Here is a 14,929-nt window from a genome sequence, read left to right as displayed (position 1 = left end):
TTTGTTTGTTTGTTTTTAAGTCAACTGAAAGCAAGTGAAACTAGAGGGTTATAATGTAAGTGAGGAATAAACGATTTCATGAACTGCTGAGAAAAATCAAAAGATTTGGCATTGTGCAACAGGATTATGGATCTGTGGCTGTCTTGTCCAAGCTAGTACAAGCCAGTGCAAGCCAGGTGCTGGTGGCTCATGCTTGTAATCCTATCTATGCAGAAGGCTGGAAAAATGAAAATTGTAGTTGGAAGCCAGCTCAGGCAGGAAAGGTGAGACTCTTATCTCCAATTGGCTCGAAGTGGTAGAACGCTAGTGACAGCACCCAGGCCCTGAGTTCAAGCTCCACAACCAACCAAAAAGAAAAAAAGGCAGTCTAGTGGTTGTGACAGATCACGTGACTTACAAAATCCAAACAATTTGCTTTACGGAGAATGTCTACTGACCCCTTCTTTGAGTAACTGTGGAGTATGTACCTTGGAACACAGCTGCTCATCCACTTCTGAAACCAGCAGCGCTGGGTACCCAGCACCTGTCTTCTTCACTTTACCACACTTGGTTCCAGTCTCACAGCGGCTGGGTCCCAGCTCTGTGGCCAGTGTCTAGGCCTGATGGCCTGGTATGATAAGCCTTATGCCTTGCCATCCCTGCCATCTGCAGCTTGGGGATCGAGTTTAATTCACAGAGGCAGTTCACAAAATAGGACCAGTTTAACAATCTACTGTAATAAAATGCATGTGAATAGTCTGTTATTCTCATAAAAAGCTACCTGAACACAAGTACTGTGTTACTGAAACACAGTATCTGGTCTGTTATGTAATGGCTATTAGCTGAGGAGCAGGACCATATTCTGCCTGGGGACACTGGGCAGGGGACACTTCAAATCCCTGGTGGCATGGAGCAGGACAGTGCAAGATTGTACCATACTACACAGAGTGGAGTATAACCGAAGACTTATGAATCATTTCTGGAATGTTCCATTTACTATTTTCAGACTGTGGTTGACCACGGGTAAGAGAAACCATGGAATGAAGAACAACAGATAAGGGAGTGAGTTTGGGGGTACAGAAGGGACATATAAAGGCTGTTTACAGGCCTTTCCGACTATACAGTTACTCTAACTTTCAACCCAGTCCAAAGCACTGTGAGGTACCTTTGTGTGTAAGACTGATTGTCTGTGAAAAGCAAGATGGAAGCTGGACGGGCCAACTGAGCAGGTAAGTCAAGGACCTCCTTGCCCCCGGCCTCCATGCCTAGTATTACTGGTATTGAGCAGAGCCATCTAGGAAAATAACCCAAGAACTGGAGGCTGTTTCCAAAACAGACTTTCTTTTTAATGGCGGTGACTTTATAACCACTCCTGTGCATCGAACAAAGTCATCCCCTCATGTGGGAAGGATACAGCACACACAGCACAAATGCCAACCACTGACCCACAACTTTAAAGGTGATATCCTGCCCCAGACTTCCCTTTTGTTCAACACACTGCAAATCAGAAACCTGAAACCTGCTAGCCAAGGCCAACTTACAAATGTGTTTGGCTGTCTTAGGGTCTCTTCAAATTTTGATTTAATTGATAACAGGCTAGGAGATATTCCTGAGAGCTGTTTTTTTGTTTTTTTTTTTCGGTTGTTATTTTGAAAAATACAAACAGATTCTAATTCCTGAGTCTTGGAAAAAATAAAGTTAGAAAAGCTATTCCCCACATGGCAACCACCAGCTGGTACTAAAAATTGCTACGAAGTGTGTGTGTGTGTTTTGTTTGTGTGTGTGTGTGCGCGCATGTGTAATTCCTTGGTTTATTGTCCCCACCACGCCTTACACCCCACCAGCTTCACTCACTTCTGTTACCCAGCTGGTAGTTCCACTTGCTTCCCTTCCTTATCAAATACCCCACCCTACACCCCCTTCTCAGGCTTCATCACCACTTGTGCAGTACAGCACCCACATTTTAGTTCCAATAGAACCCTCAGATTCCATGCGTTTAAGCATAACGAGTTCTTTCCAGCCACAGGAGCGTTTTCCGATCGCTCACAAGCTTTTCTGTTGGATGGAAACAGTTCTTGACTGGACTCTGTTCTTCAGTTCTCCCCAGTCTGCCTGGCCCTCGGCTCCTGGTAAAGACACTGGATGACAGGGAGACTTCCAGCAGGCCTTTCCATAGTGTGATCAAACTTTCAGCAAACAGACTTTATACTCCAATAAAAGGTCTGAAGTGGTGAAGATTCCTCAACTTATCCACATGGCTCCTCTGGAGTCTATTCAAGTGAGAAGCTAGTTCCATGAAACAAAGGAAAGAGTTCAGGGTCAAACAGCTCAACAGTCTTCACTGTGCTCCTGGTTGTCCAGCTTGGTTGTCTCCGCTTTGGTCCTGACTTGGCATCACCAAACCCAGACGGCGCACAGAATGTACAAAGAAGCGAGGAGGCTTGCAGACCAAGTTGAGTTCCTCCTTCCGGGACCCCAAGGCAGGCAGGACCAGCTGCCGGGCATGCAGGTGAAGGGGAATGTGGCGGGCCTTCGACTGCTGCAGCCCCAGCTTCTTCAGGGTGCCAACAGAAAGCTTCTACACAAAGCAAAGATGAATCCCTGAGAGCAAGGTCAACGGAGGCCACAACCGGCAGGTGAGGCCAGAGCACTTCCACTTATCAAGAACCAACACTAATGCCCTGAACGGAGAGCCTGCTTCAGGGAAGGCCTAGGAAGGCTTCAGAACCAGCTAAAGCAAGGAAAGAGAACCATACCAAAGAACCTCTTACTAGCCAATGTATAGCCTTTCAGGAGAATGAAGTACAGCTCTGAAAGACGATAAAGATGGCTTCTGTTTCAGACAGACTGTTCTGCTTGCCCACGCATCCCAACAAGAGCTAAGGCTAAAACAAATGAGGCAGTGAGGTTTTGCCGATGGATTCTGCAGCTTCATGAAGTCTCTAACTACTGTATAACTAGTATGGTTCTGTATTTGGAGACAGTCATACCTCCTTGTGGTGACTCCTTTCAGGGCTTATTACTATTACTATTATTATTGTTGTTGTATTATTATCAGCTCTGGGGATTGAACTCAGGGCCTGGGCACTATCCCTGAGCTTTTTTGCTCAAGGCTAGCACTCTACCACTTTGAGTCACAGCTCCACTTCAGTTTTTAGGTGATTAATTGGAGATAAGAGTCTCACAGACTCTCCTGCCTGGGCTGGCTTCAAATTGCAAATCCTCAGATCTCAGCCTCCTGAATAATTAGGATTATAGGCATGAGCCACCGGTGCCCAGCCCTTTCAGGGTTTTAATAGAAAGAAAGCATAGCACAGTGAGCTAAATCATTTTACCTGAGGGGCCAACTTATTCCAGTCTGAGTACTTATGATCACCAAGGATTGGGCAATCCAGTCCAAATGACAGGTGAACTCGAAGTTGATGCTTTATTCCTTAAGAAAAAAAGAGAGAAAGAGCATTTAAAGAGCTACAGAAACAATGCCAGTGCTAGCATCTACTTCAAATGATGTACATCAAAGCACAGTAGCAGGAAATGCCCCAAATCCAATAAGCAATAACGAAAAATATACCAGCTGGGTGCTGCTAGCTCACACCTGTAATCTTAGCTACTCAGGAGGCTAAGATCTGAGGATCATGGTTCAAAGCCAGCCCGGAAAGTCCGTGAAATTCTTATCTCCAATTAACCATCAGAAAACCAGAACTGGCATAGTGGCTCAAGTGATAGAGACCTACCCTTGAGGTGAAGAGATCAGGGACAGCACCTAGGCCCAGAGTTGGAGCCCCACAATGAAAAAGAAAGAAAGAAAGAAAGAAAGAAAGAAAGAAAGAAAGAAAGAAAGAAAGAAAGAAAGAAAGAAAGAGAAAGAAAGAAAGAAAGAAAGAAAGAAAGAAAGAAAGAGAGAGAGAGAGAGAAAGAAAGAAAGAAAGAAAGAAAGAAAGAAAGAAAGAAAGAAAGAAAGAAAGAAAGAAAGAAAGAAAGAAAGAAAGAAAGGTTGGAGATGCAGCTCAGTGGAAGAGTGCTTGTCCAGCATGAGCCAGGCCTTGGATTCTATCCCAATCCAGTAATAACAATACCAATACTAGTCGTAGTAATATAAACTATAAGCTATATAGTAGCAGTCAGCTCATGATACTAATATCACAAATACTCTACATAACCATTATCATGGATTTGATGTTTACCTTTTCCTTTTTGATAACTTTGATTTTTTTAAATAAGTCGTAGTATTTTGCACATTTTTTTTTTTTGGCCTAGGCGCTGTCCCTCAGCTCTTTGGCTCAAGGCTAGCACTCTACAGCACCACTTCCAGGTTTTTCTGCTTATGTGGTGCTGAGGAATCGAACCCAGGGCCTTATGCATGGGAGGCAAGCACTCTACCACTGAGCCACCTTCCCAGCCCCATTTTGCACATTTTTTATTTATAGTAAAATATACATAAAATTGCCCATTTTACCTGAGCACCAGTGGCTCAAGCATTTAATCCTAGCCACTCAGGAGGTTGAGATCCAGAGGATCATGTTTTTTAGCCAGAAATGTCCTTAAAACTCTACCTCCAAAATAATCAGCAGAAAGCACACCTGGAAGTGTGGCCCAGAGTGCCAGCCACACAACACCAGGAAAGCAAGCAAGTAAGCCATTCATTGATCATTGATATTTCGTTGTCTCCATCTTTTGATTATTGTGCTAATTCTCCTATAACCAGAGTATATAGACAGTTGCTTTACATTCTTCTGGGAATATATACAGAACATATATACAGATAGAAATGCTAGATTATATGGTATTTTTTTTCTTTTTCTTTTGGTGGTGGTATTCAACTCAGGTGCTCTACTATTTATGCCATGCCCCTAGCCCTTCTTGCCTTAGTTATTTTGATGACAAGATCTTATGTTTACACCCAAACCAGCCTGGCCCACAATCCTCCTATTTATGCTTCCTGCATGGCTGTACGCACACTACTACCAGATACTGGATTCTGCCAACTTTTTGCCCAGGCTGACCTCAAACTGCAATCCTCCTGATCTCCATCTTCCAAGTAGCTGGGATTATAGCCATGAGCTACCATATCCAGCCTATTTTTCTTTTTCTTTTTTTTGGGTCCGGTCATGGGCCTGAACTCTAGGCCTGGGCACTGTCCCTCAGCTCTTCAGCTCAAGGCTAGCGCTCTACCACTTGAGCCACAGCGCCACTTCCAGTTTTTTTTCTACTTATGTGGTGCTGAGGAATCGAGCCCAGGGCCTCAGGCATGCAAGGCAAGTGCTCTACCACTGAGCCACCTTCCCAGCCCCCTAATTTAAATTTTCAAGGACATGTTTTGTATATTTTTTATTTATTAACTCAGGGCATGGGCTTTGTCCCTGAGTTTCTTTTTGCTCAAGGCTGGCACTCTATCACTTGAGCCACAGTGCCCTTCTGGCTTTTTCTGAGTGGTTTACTGGAGATAAGAGTCCCATAGACTTTCTTACTTGGGCTAGCTTCAAACCACAAACCTCAGACAGATCTCAGGCTCCTGGGTAGCTAGGATTACAGGTGTGAGCCACCAGCGCCCAGCTTGTGTATTTTTTAAATAAACATATTCAAACTATATTTTTTGTGCTTCCCCCCCCCCCCCCCCCCCCCCCCCCCCCCGAGCTCTCAGTCTCAGAGCAGCACCAAAAGCCACAGGGTCAGCTTCCTTCACCCACCTACAGTATCAGTGGCTCAAAACAAGGGCAAAACTCAGCACAAGGCCCTGGGCCCTCTCACCAGTAATGGGCTGCAGTTCCAGGAGTGCCGAAGACAGAGTGCTGCTAAGGACCTGGTACTGTGTGACGGCGATGTGGGCATTCCGGCTGGCCCGCCCTTTCACCATTTTCCCATTGTCCATATGGTAGGTTGGGGCCAGAGTCATCTGAAGCCAAAGAAATCAAGACATAATTTCCAAAGCAGTTCAGAAACCCGTGCCTCAGGGAGACAGCTTCCCTACCTTGTGGTGCTGCCGCTGCCCTTGCACCTCCTTCTCAATCATGGGGATATCCACCACTCCTGCAGATGGCATGGGGACTCGCACAGTGATGGCCCTGAGGGTGACACATAAACCAGTGCTTCACCACGGAAGCCAGGGAGGAGCTCCCGGGACTTGGCAGCTTACAGGACCTCACAGCAGACTCTGTACTAACCACGGGCATTCTTCATAGTTTCTTATGCTGTCTATGAGGTAAGAAGAAGACTACCCACAGAAGAGATTTGGAATGGGTTACAGAGTCGTGGCTGTGGCTCCTGACTTTTGGGGCACAGTTTCTTCCTGTTTACCTATGTGACAAATATAATAGGTAGTCCTATGAGTTTTTTACTTGACTGGTTCATTCATTGTTCTGTTTGCTCATTTAGTATAGCATCAGAATCCACCACCTTTATTATTTTAAAAAGAAAAACGGGATACAAAACCATATTATCCTAATTTTCTTTTAACTGTACACAACCATTTATAAAGATTATTAAAGACTATGTTACTAACATGCTTTTCTTCTCTTCCTCCCCCCCCCAAATACTATATGATTGCTATTATAACTTTAGTAGTAAAAGATATAAGCTTATAAGAAGTATCCAGCTCTCAGGCTAGGCACTATACCAAGAGAATCATAATCTTTTATAGTGGTTTTTACAATTTGATTGTATGCCCTAGGAATTTATGGAGGGTTTTTCCTTTGGTTTGGTTTTGTGGTATTTTTATTTATTAAATTTATTTATTATTTTTTTTTTGAGACAAGAGTCTCTATGTAATCTAAGGCAAGCCTCAAACTCTTGATCCTCTTGCTTCAGCTAACCAAGTGAAACCTAAGATTTTTAAAGGGCTCTCCAATTACAGCATATCTATAAAACTAGGCTGAGATCTGAGCTTGCAGTTTGAAGCCAGTCCAGCCGGAAATGTCCCTGTGAGATGCTCATCTCCAGTAGAACTATTCAAAAAAGCTGGGAGTGACTCAAGTGGTAGAGCGCTATCCTTGAGCACAAAGAGGCCTAGGGACAGCACCCAGGACCTGTGTCTGTAAAATCTGTCAAACAAAAAGGACTATCATGTAAAGTAGAAAATAAATACTTGTAAGCAAAAGAGAAAAAGATAACTCAATAGAAAAATCAGCAAAGGAAAAATTAATAGTTTATTTCTAGAACAGAAAGTTTAAATTTAATAAGTACAAAAAGACAGCTCATGTCACTAGTACACAGGGAAATAGAAAATAAAATCCTATTATTATTTCTTTTTACCCATCAGAGTAATAAACTTTTTTAAAAGGTTTGTTCTTTAATGGGAGGTCAGTGCTCAGCCTTGTTGCTGTAGGGAGTACAAACCGAAAACTTTTGGAGAGCAGTTTGAGTACTAAAACTTTAAACATGCACGGTCTTCAATCAAACAGTTTGAGGTCTAGGAATTTACTCTAAAAACATTGCTATGGTTTGGATGTGGTTTATTCCTGCCACATTGAAGCTGAATTGCCATTGTGGGTTATTGAGAAGTTCAGCTTCTAAAGGGAGATTAGGTTATTATTATTTTTTTGGGGTCCGGTCGTGGGGCCTGAACTCTGGGCCTGGGTGCTGTCCCTCAGCTCTTCAGTTCAAGGCTAGCGCTCTACCACTTGAGCCACAGCGCCACTTCCGGCTTTTTTCTTTTTGCTTATGTGGTGCTGGGGAATCGAGCCTCATGCATGCAAGGCAAGCACTCTACCACTGAGCCACCTTCCCAGCCCCAAGGTTATTAAGAATGAGAACTAAGCCAGGTGCTGGTAGTGCATGTCTATAATCCTAGCTACTCAGGAGGCTGAGATCTGAGGATCTCAGTTTAAAACCAGCCTGGGCAGGAAAGTCCATGGGTCTCCAATAAACTACTCAGAAATCACTGGGAGTGGTGCTGTGGCTCAAGTGGTAGAGTGCTAGCCTTGAACTTACAAAGAGGTTCAGAAGTAGTGTACAGGCCCTGAATTCAAGCCCCAGGACCAGCAAAAAAAAAAAAAAAAGAATGAGAACTACTTGGAAACATGTTATTGTTATTGTTGGTGTTGTTTTTATTGTTGTCTTTTTAGTGGGGGCAACAGGGAAGAATAAGAATGAAGGGTAAACAAATGCAGTCATGACATCTAATATACACTATGTATATATTAGAACTATGTGAACTATGTGACCTGTGGACAGGGACAGGAGGGAGAAAATGGGGGAAAGTGAAAGAAGGGGTGACATTGTCCAAGAAGCATTGTATTCATCACCTGACTTATGGGATTGTAATCCCTTTGTACAACTCTTTCACAATATCAATAAAAGAGAGAATGAAAGAATGAACAAAAGAAAGAAAAAAGGAAAGGAAAGAAAGGACTATTACTCCAGTGGGACTGAGTTCCCTTCCAGCGAGGAGTTCCCACTGCAGAGACTGGAGTGTTAACCACACAAGCAGAAGGCAACCTTCTGGTTTTCCCTTTTCTATACATGCCTACCTGCCCTTCTACTTTCTATCACAAGGTGAAGCAGCAGCACAAAGCCCCCAACAGATCATACCTCCAGAAACCTATGTCAAAAGAACTTCTTTCCTTTACAAATTACTTACACTCAGGTATTGTTATAGTAAGAGAAAATAGAGTAAGCTAAATACATTCACCCATAGTTGCAAAAGACTCTGAATAATATGAACCATTTATCTAAAACATCTATTCATTTGGCAGAATATCCTAGAGCCGTTACAATGGAGACAGTTCTAAATACACAACATGAAATGCTCTCCAAGACATACAATCCAAGTGCAAACAGCAGGGTGTAAAGCACAGTATAAAGTATGCTTACAAGCTGTGCACCAGTGGCTCAAGTGCTGAGAGAAAGCAAGCCAAGACAGTGCCAGTTTAAGCCACAGTGTACACACACGTGCACCTACACACATACACAATGCCCCCATACAATACTGTGTTTATATATTCCCAGTATAACTTCGGAAGTTTATTATAAGACACTGTTATAGAGACTGCTTCTGGGAGAGAGAACTGCATAGATACAGAACAGAAGGATTCTTTTTGGCTCATATATCTTTTTCTTTGAAGAAAAACAACTATATGCACTAACATTCAAAGATCTCCAAGATAGTTCAGTGGCAGCAAAAAATAGGATGTAAATAGTATAATGTGATATACACTCATATATGTCTGTGTGTGTATGCACGTGCAAGTACTATATATATTAGACATAATGTAAATGAATTGAATAAGAAGTAGTGGTTGTTACTTGAAGGGAAGGATCTAGTAGAATGTGAGGGGAGGTAGATTCTCTAGAAGATTTCTGCTTTACCTTTGTTTGCTTATTTTAGCATAGGAGTAAAATCATATTATTTTATAATTTTTTTTGGGGGGGGGTCCAATCGTGGGGCCTGAACTCTGTGCCTGGGCGCTGTCCCTCAGCTCTTCAGCTCAAGGCTAACGCTCTATCACTTAAGCCACAGCACCACTTCCGGCTTTTTTTTTTCTTTTTGCTTATGTGGTGCTGAGGAATCAAACCCAGGGCCTCATGCATGCAAGGCTCTACCACTGAGCCACCTTCCCAGCCCTGTATAATTATTTTTGATAATTATGATGTACAGCTATAATTAAGAGCCACTCTTAACCACTTAACACTTTTAACTACTCTTATCAGACTATTAACATACTAAGCATCAAATTTTTTAACCTCTCTTTGTATCTTAACTGGCCCGAGTACAGTGCCTTCTATAAACAGTTCCTGCTCTGTGATGGATAAACGTCTAGACACAAGAAATGCTAGCTGGGCACTGGTGGCTCTCACCTGAATTCCTAAGCTTCTCAGGAGGCTGAGATCTGAGGGTCACGGTTCAAAGCCAGCCCAGGTAGGAAAGTCCGTGAGACTCTTATCTCCAATAAACCATTAGAAAACTGGAAGTGGTGCTGTGGCTCAAGTGGTACAGCACTCGCCTTGAGCTGAAGAGCTGAGGAATAGTGCTCAAGCCCAGAGTTCAAGCTCCACGACCGACCAAAAAAAAAAAAGAAAGAAAGAAATGCTGCAATCATGGTGCCTCATACCAGTACTTCTTCACCACCTGACGGGTTCTAAACAACTCCTGAACCTGATGTGCCACTTCCTTCTCCCAAGCCAAAACCATTACACCTGTGGTTTCTTTATCCAGCCGGTGGCATAGATGCAAAGGCTCTGCTTTGTGGCCATGAAGCATCTTTCCCATGATGGGCAGTACTTCATTGATGCAGAGCTGGACCCCAGGGCCACCTAAGAAGGAAAAAGTCAGAGGTTGGAGTGTTTTCATCAAAGAATCCTTCTTGGGGGAAAAGTTGTTACTACATTAACTATCAACTTGTTCTGGAGTGTATTACTAAAGTATGGAAGATCTAGTAATATCAATACATAGAAGATCTCCCTTACTGAAAATGAAGCTCAGGGCCCCAGTCTAGACTAAGTTGGAATCTGCATTTTAACAAGCTGCTTTGGCTCCTAAGCAATTAAAATGTTAAGAAACAATGTCCTAAAGCCTAAGCTTTCCTCCTTTTCTTCTTCCACTTCCGCTTCTTCCTTCTGTTCCCTCTTCTTCCTCCTCCTTTTCTTCTTCCTTTTGTTTGTCATAGGGCTTGAACTCAGGGTCTGGGAGCTGTCCCTGAGCTTTTTCCCCCTCAAGGCTAGCACTCTACCTCTTTGAGCTACAGCCACACTTCTGGTTTTCTGGTGGTTAATTGGAGCTCAGTTTCAAGGACTTCCCTGCCCGGGCTGGCTTTGAACTGAGACATTCAGATCCCAACCTCCTGAGTATCTAGGATTACAGGCATGAGCCACCGCCTCCCAACTTCCTCTTATTTATTTTTATTTTTTGCCAGTCTTGGGGCTTGAACTCAGGGCCTGGGTGCTGTCCCTGAACTTCTTTTGCTCCAGGCTAGTATTCTACCACTTGAGCCACAGTACCACTTCTGGCCTTTTCCATTTATGTAGTACTGAGGAATTGACCAAGGGCTTCATGCACAGCAGGCAAGCACTCTACCACTAAGCCACATTCCTAGCCCGTGTTTTTCCTCTTTTTGAAATGGGGTTTCACTGTTGCCCAGACTACCCTGGAACTCCTAATCCTCCTCAGCCTCAGCCTCTGGAGGCCCTGGAATTACAGGTGCAACTACAAGTGCAAGCAACTGGTACATCCACCAATACACTTGGCTCTCTTTCCCAGTTTTGGTGGAAAACAACCAGAAGACTAGCACCACACAGCTCTGGTATTCCTCTTCAGCAATCCCTGGGAGTGGGGATGGGGGCGTGCACCCACACATTCTGCATATCCCTGCTGTGGGCAGTTTATAAGACACTGGATACTTAAGTCTGTATCCTCTACAGTTCCCTGACATAGAACAAAACTTGGCCAAGGTCTGATCTGAATGCAAGAGGGTTTCCCGTGTAACGTTTCACAGTGCTCCTGGCTGTAAGAGAAATCAGCAAGTCCCTCCTTTTCCCACATGCTCCATACCATGAACAGGGAGACCATAAGGCTTATTGATGACCACGAGGTCCTTGTCTTGGTAGAGAATCCCGCGAGTCAGTGCCTTGGCAAGCACGTTGGGATGAACTCGCTGCAGCTGCTGCGTGAATCGCACCAGCTCTTGCACCCTCCGCTGAACAGGGTTTGTAGGTACCTAAGGAGAAGAGAAGGAACTGGGCATCAATGGCTCCCGCCTGCTATCCTAACTACTCAGGAGGCTGAGAGGTGAGAATCGATTTCAAGCTAGTCTGGGCAGAAAAGTCCGTGAGATTTTTTTTATCTCGAATTAACCAGCAAAAAGCCAGACAGAGGTGTGGCTCAAGTGGTGCAGAGCGCCAGCCTAGAGTGGAAAAGTGGAGGGACAGAGCCCAGGCCCTGCGTTCGAGCCTCAGTACACAACCAACAAAGAGGGAGAGGAAAGAGCGTGAGCAATGCATGGTGAGGACGCGTGGATGGCGGGCGAGCAGGGAAGAAGACCTTCAACAAGGCGCGGGCAGGAATGCATCTTTACCTTCGACCAAGGCGGCCGCTCTGTGTCTCAGCCCGAGAGAAGCAGACCCAGCCCAAAGGAACACAGCGTACCCCCACACTACCGCCACGCCAGATACCCTCACACCCGACAGTGACTAGACTCGGGGTCAAGGGTCCTCGCCGCGCCCCCCTGGCCTGGAGAGCCGGTGCGCGCACTGCCTCCTGGGACTTGTAGTCCTTCCATGCTTACCGGCAGCTTTTGCTTCTTTTGCTCCTGTTTCTGGGCTCGAAGCCTCTCCGCTAACTTCTGGGCGCTCAGAGGCCTAGAGGCAGTAGCCGCGGAACAAAATGACTTAGAGATGAGCGTCGAAAGACCCCCTAAACGCTTATTCGTGCCCAGGACCCAGAAGGCAGGCACACTACAGCATGGCGCCGCCATCTTTCTAACAAGGCGGGGACGAGACCAGACCACGTGGAGAAGAGTGACGTGTAGGAGGGGCTAGCGGGCGGGCTGTGGCGGGTCACGTGGTGCGAGGAGGGCGGGGCCGTCGCGTCACGTGGGCGGTGCGCGCTCAGTGCGGCTGCGCCGGCCGGTAGCTGCAGCTGGAGCGGTGGCGTTTGGAAGAGACGCGGTGAGTGTGTGGGGAAGCCGGACCGGGGTTGGTAAATGCCGATTCCTCAGTGTTTTCCGCATCCTTAGGGTTTTCGTTCGTGGAGAACACTATCCTGAGGAGCGATTCTCCCTTTCTGGGGGTGCGTCCTCACTCCAAAACACCTCCCCGCCCCCGCGCCCTCCGTGAAGCGGAGCCCCGTGGACGCTCGCTCGCTCGCCCCGGAGCTTTCCTGCCCGGGAACCGACCTCGTCCCTCCTGGCAACCACGTCCGCCGCCGGTCCCCGAGGGGAGCGGCGAGTCCCCTCCGGAGATGGCCGGACCGCCAGCCTCCGTCCCTCACCTCCCGACCCCCGACCTCTTTGTTTCGCGTTGAAACCTGTCCCCACCCCCCCTCCCTAGAATGGTCGTCGCTTTCTTGGTCCGGCGTCCCCAGCCCCTCATTCCCACGTAGAGCGGGCGAGCGAGCGAGAGAAACGGGAGACAGAGGAACACGCACCGTGCATCGCTTCTGTCCTCCCTCAGGAATTCGTTTCCTGGAGTCTCCTCTCCCACGGCTTCTCCTCCCAAAGGACTTCCCTTTCCCTTTTGCTTCCTTTATTTTTCCCCGTCTGTAGTTTGCAGCTGCCCCAAACCCTGTGTCCCACCTCTTGCGAGAGGTGCTGAGGGGACTCCCACGCCTGAACTAAAGCGATCCCTCTGGTTTCTCCAGAGGTCGGTCAGGAATGCGAACATCTGTTTGGGTTGGTAATCGTTATAAGAATACCCTGGGATGAACGTGCCCCTGGTGAAGAAAGCTAAGAGCTCGTCCTGTACGAGTGTCTGGAAAACTGGTGGACCTGTCAGTACCGTGGAGAGAAGGATGCTTAAGGGCTGCCTAGGGCGTGCGAGCAGGTAGTTGCATTACATTTGGGCCGACCCCTCCCAAAGAGAGGACAGCCGCGAGGAGCCTGAGACTGGTGGAGCTCGTCTGAATGCGACTTCAGGTCCAAGAGTTTGAGTTACATGTGATAGGTGGGTGGCTGGGAGTCTTTGAGGCTTCTTGGGAGATTCCTTGAAAGTGGAAATCTAGGAATGAGTTTTGGCAGTCCGAGGCAAGATGGATTAAAAAGGAAAGGGTTTGGAATCAGGAAAACCTGCTGGGATGCTGCCATCTTGGTGATCATTAATGAGGCCATGTCCATTCAGTAGTCGTTTTTTTCTCCACCTTGCAAGGTACTATTCTTTGAATTTAAATTGAGTATAAATGTTGCTGGCCAGTTTGGAACATTGCTGCAGTCGATCTGTAAGTCCCTTGGACAATTTTTTTTTTTTTGGGGGGGGGGTGGGGTTCCGGTCGTGGGGCCTGAACTCTGGGCCTGGGCGCTGTCCTTCAGCTCTTCAGCTCAAGGCTAGCGCTCTACCACTTGAGCCACAGCGCCACTTCCGGCTTTTTTCTTTGTGCTTATGTGGTGCTGAGGAATCAAACCCAGGGCCTCAGGCATGCAAGGCAAGCGCTCTATCACTGAGCCACTTTCCCAGCCCCGAGAATTTTTTTTTTTTTTTAATTCTCTGACATAAGTAGTAAGCTCAGCAAATATTTGTTAGATTGCTACAGGGCCTCAGGGATGTGTGAGGTGTTTCTGCACTTTTTGAGTTATCATATTTCTGTCAGTTTTTCACCTGAAGAATAAAGTTAAGTAAAAATGAATGTAAAGAGTGAGAAGACTTGTGTATTTCTTTAATATGATAGGTGATTTGAATAGAAATGAAAATAATTCCAAGAGAATTTGGAAAACACCTGTGTTTCTTGTGCGTATGCGTATGTATGTGTGCGTGTGTATGTGTGTGTGTGTGTATGTATGTATGTATGTATGTATGTATGTATGTGTGGTGGTGGTGGTGATTTGCCTCCCCTGCAGATAATAGGGCGTAGTGCTATTTCAGCATAAAATAATTATTACTTTCTGCTAATATGCTCCAGACTCAGGTTATAATTTCACTAAATTGTTAATCATCACTTGCTACCTAGTTAAATGAAGAATTCTGAAATCTTAAGAATTCTGAAATTTGGACACTAGAATGTGAAGTGATAGCATTTCATTAATTAAAACCATTTTGGGCTGGGTGCTCATGCCTGTAATCCCAGCTACTCTGGAGGCTGAGATCTGAGGATCGTGGTTCAAAGAAAGCCCAGGCGGGAAAGACTCTTCACCAATAAACCACTCAGAAAGCCAGAAGTGGCGCTGTGGCTCAAGTAGTTGAGGGCCAGCCTTGAGCTGAAGAGCTAAGAGATAGCACCCAGGCCCAGAGTTCAGATCCCATGACTGACCACAAAAACCAAAAAAAAAAAAAACAGCTTTTGGGGCACAGGACTTTCATGGGGGAGGGAGGA

The 14,929-nt window shown here is 45.8% G+C and overlaps 2 protein-coding genes across 5 annotated transcripts in view; one reads left to right on the top strand and one right to left on the bottom strand.

Annotated features, from left to right (window-relative positions):
* Window positions 1–1,309: 1,309 nt before the first annotated feature.
* Rpusd4 (RNA pseudouridine synthase D4) lies at window positions 1,310–12,383 on the bottom strand. The gene is made up of 7 exons (XM_042674872.1): window positions 12,195–12,383; window positions 11,462–11,627; window positions 10,026–10,227; window positions 5,948–6,041; window positions 5,728–5,872; window positions 3,315–3,412; window positions 1,310–2,557 (listed from the first exon to the last, which is right to left on the bottom strand). The coding sequence occupies exons 1-7, from the start codon at window positions 12,381–12,383 to the stop codon at window positions 2,318–2,320; spliced, it is 1,134 nt and encodes a 377-aa protein (XP_042530806.1). The 3' UTR covers window positions 1,310–2,317.
* A 109-nt stretch (window positions 12,384–12,492) lies between these two features.
* Window positions 12,493–14,929, top strand: part of Fam118b (family with sequence similarity 118 member B) — a 37,616-nt gene continuing 35,179 nt past the window's right edge. For 2 of the 4 annotated variants that reach the window (XM_042674844.1, XM_042674843.1), the window contains exon 1: window positions 12,551–12,576. The gene's annotated coding sequence lies outside the window, so the exon portion shown is untranslated. Of the gene's footprint in view, window positions 12,577–14,929 lie in introns of all 4 variants that reach the window. The other 2 variants (XM_042674845.1, XM_042674846.1) reach the window with 2 other exon arrangements.

This window comes from Dipodomys spectabilis, unplaced genomic scaffold, assembly GCF_019054845.1.
Source record: "Dipodomys spectabilis isolate Male_0828 unplaced genomic scaffold, ASM1905484v1 ptg000023l, whole genome shotgun sequence".
Taxonomy (NCBI): domain Eukaryota; kingdom Metazoa; phylum Chordata; class Mammalia; order Rodentia; family Heteromyidae; genus Dipodomys; species Dipodomys spectabilis.
Note: the sequence above shows the minus strand (reverse complement) of the source record. Positions and strands in the feature narration are given on the sequence as shown.

Excerpts from the sequence above, each read along its gene's own strand:
- Rpusd4 (XM_042674872.1), bottom strand. The coding sequence starts at position 12,383 with ATGGCGGCGCCATGCTGTAGTGTGCCTGCCTTCTGGGTCCTGGGCACG. Across the intron at positions 11,628-12,194 it reads AAAAGAAGCAAAAGCTGCCG|GTACCTACAAACCCTGTTCA; the intron begins GTAAGCATGGAA and ends TCTTCTCCTTAG. Across the intron at positions 5,873-5,947 it reads GGCAGCGGCAGCACCACAAG|ATGACTCTGGCCCCAACCTA; the intron begins GTAGGGAAGCTG and ends CTTTGGCTTCAG.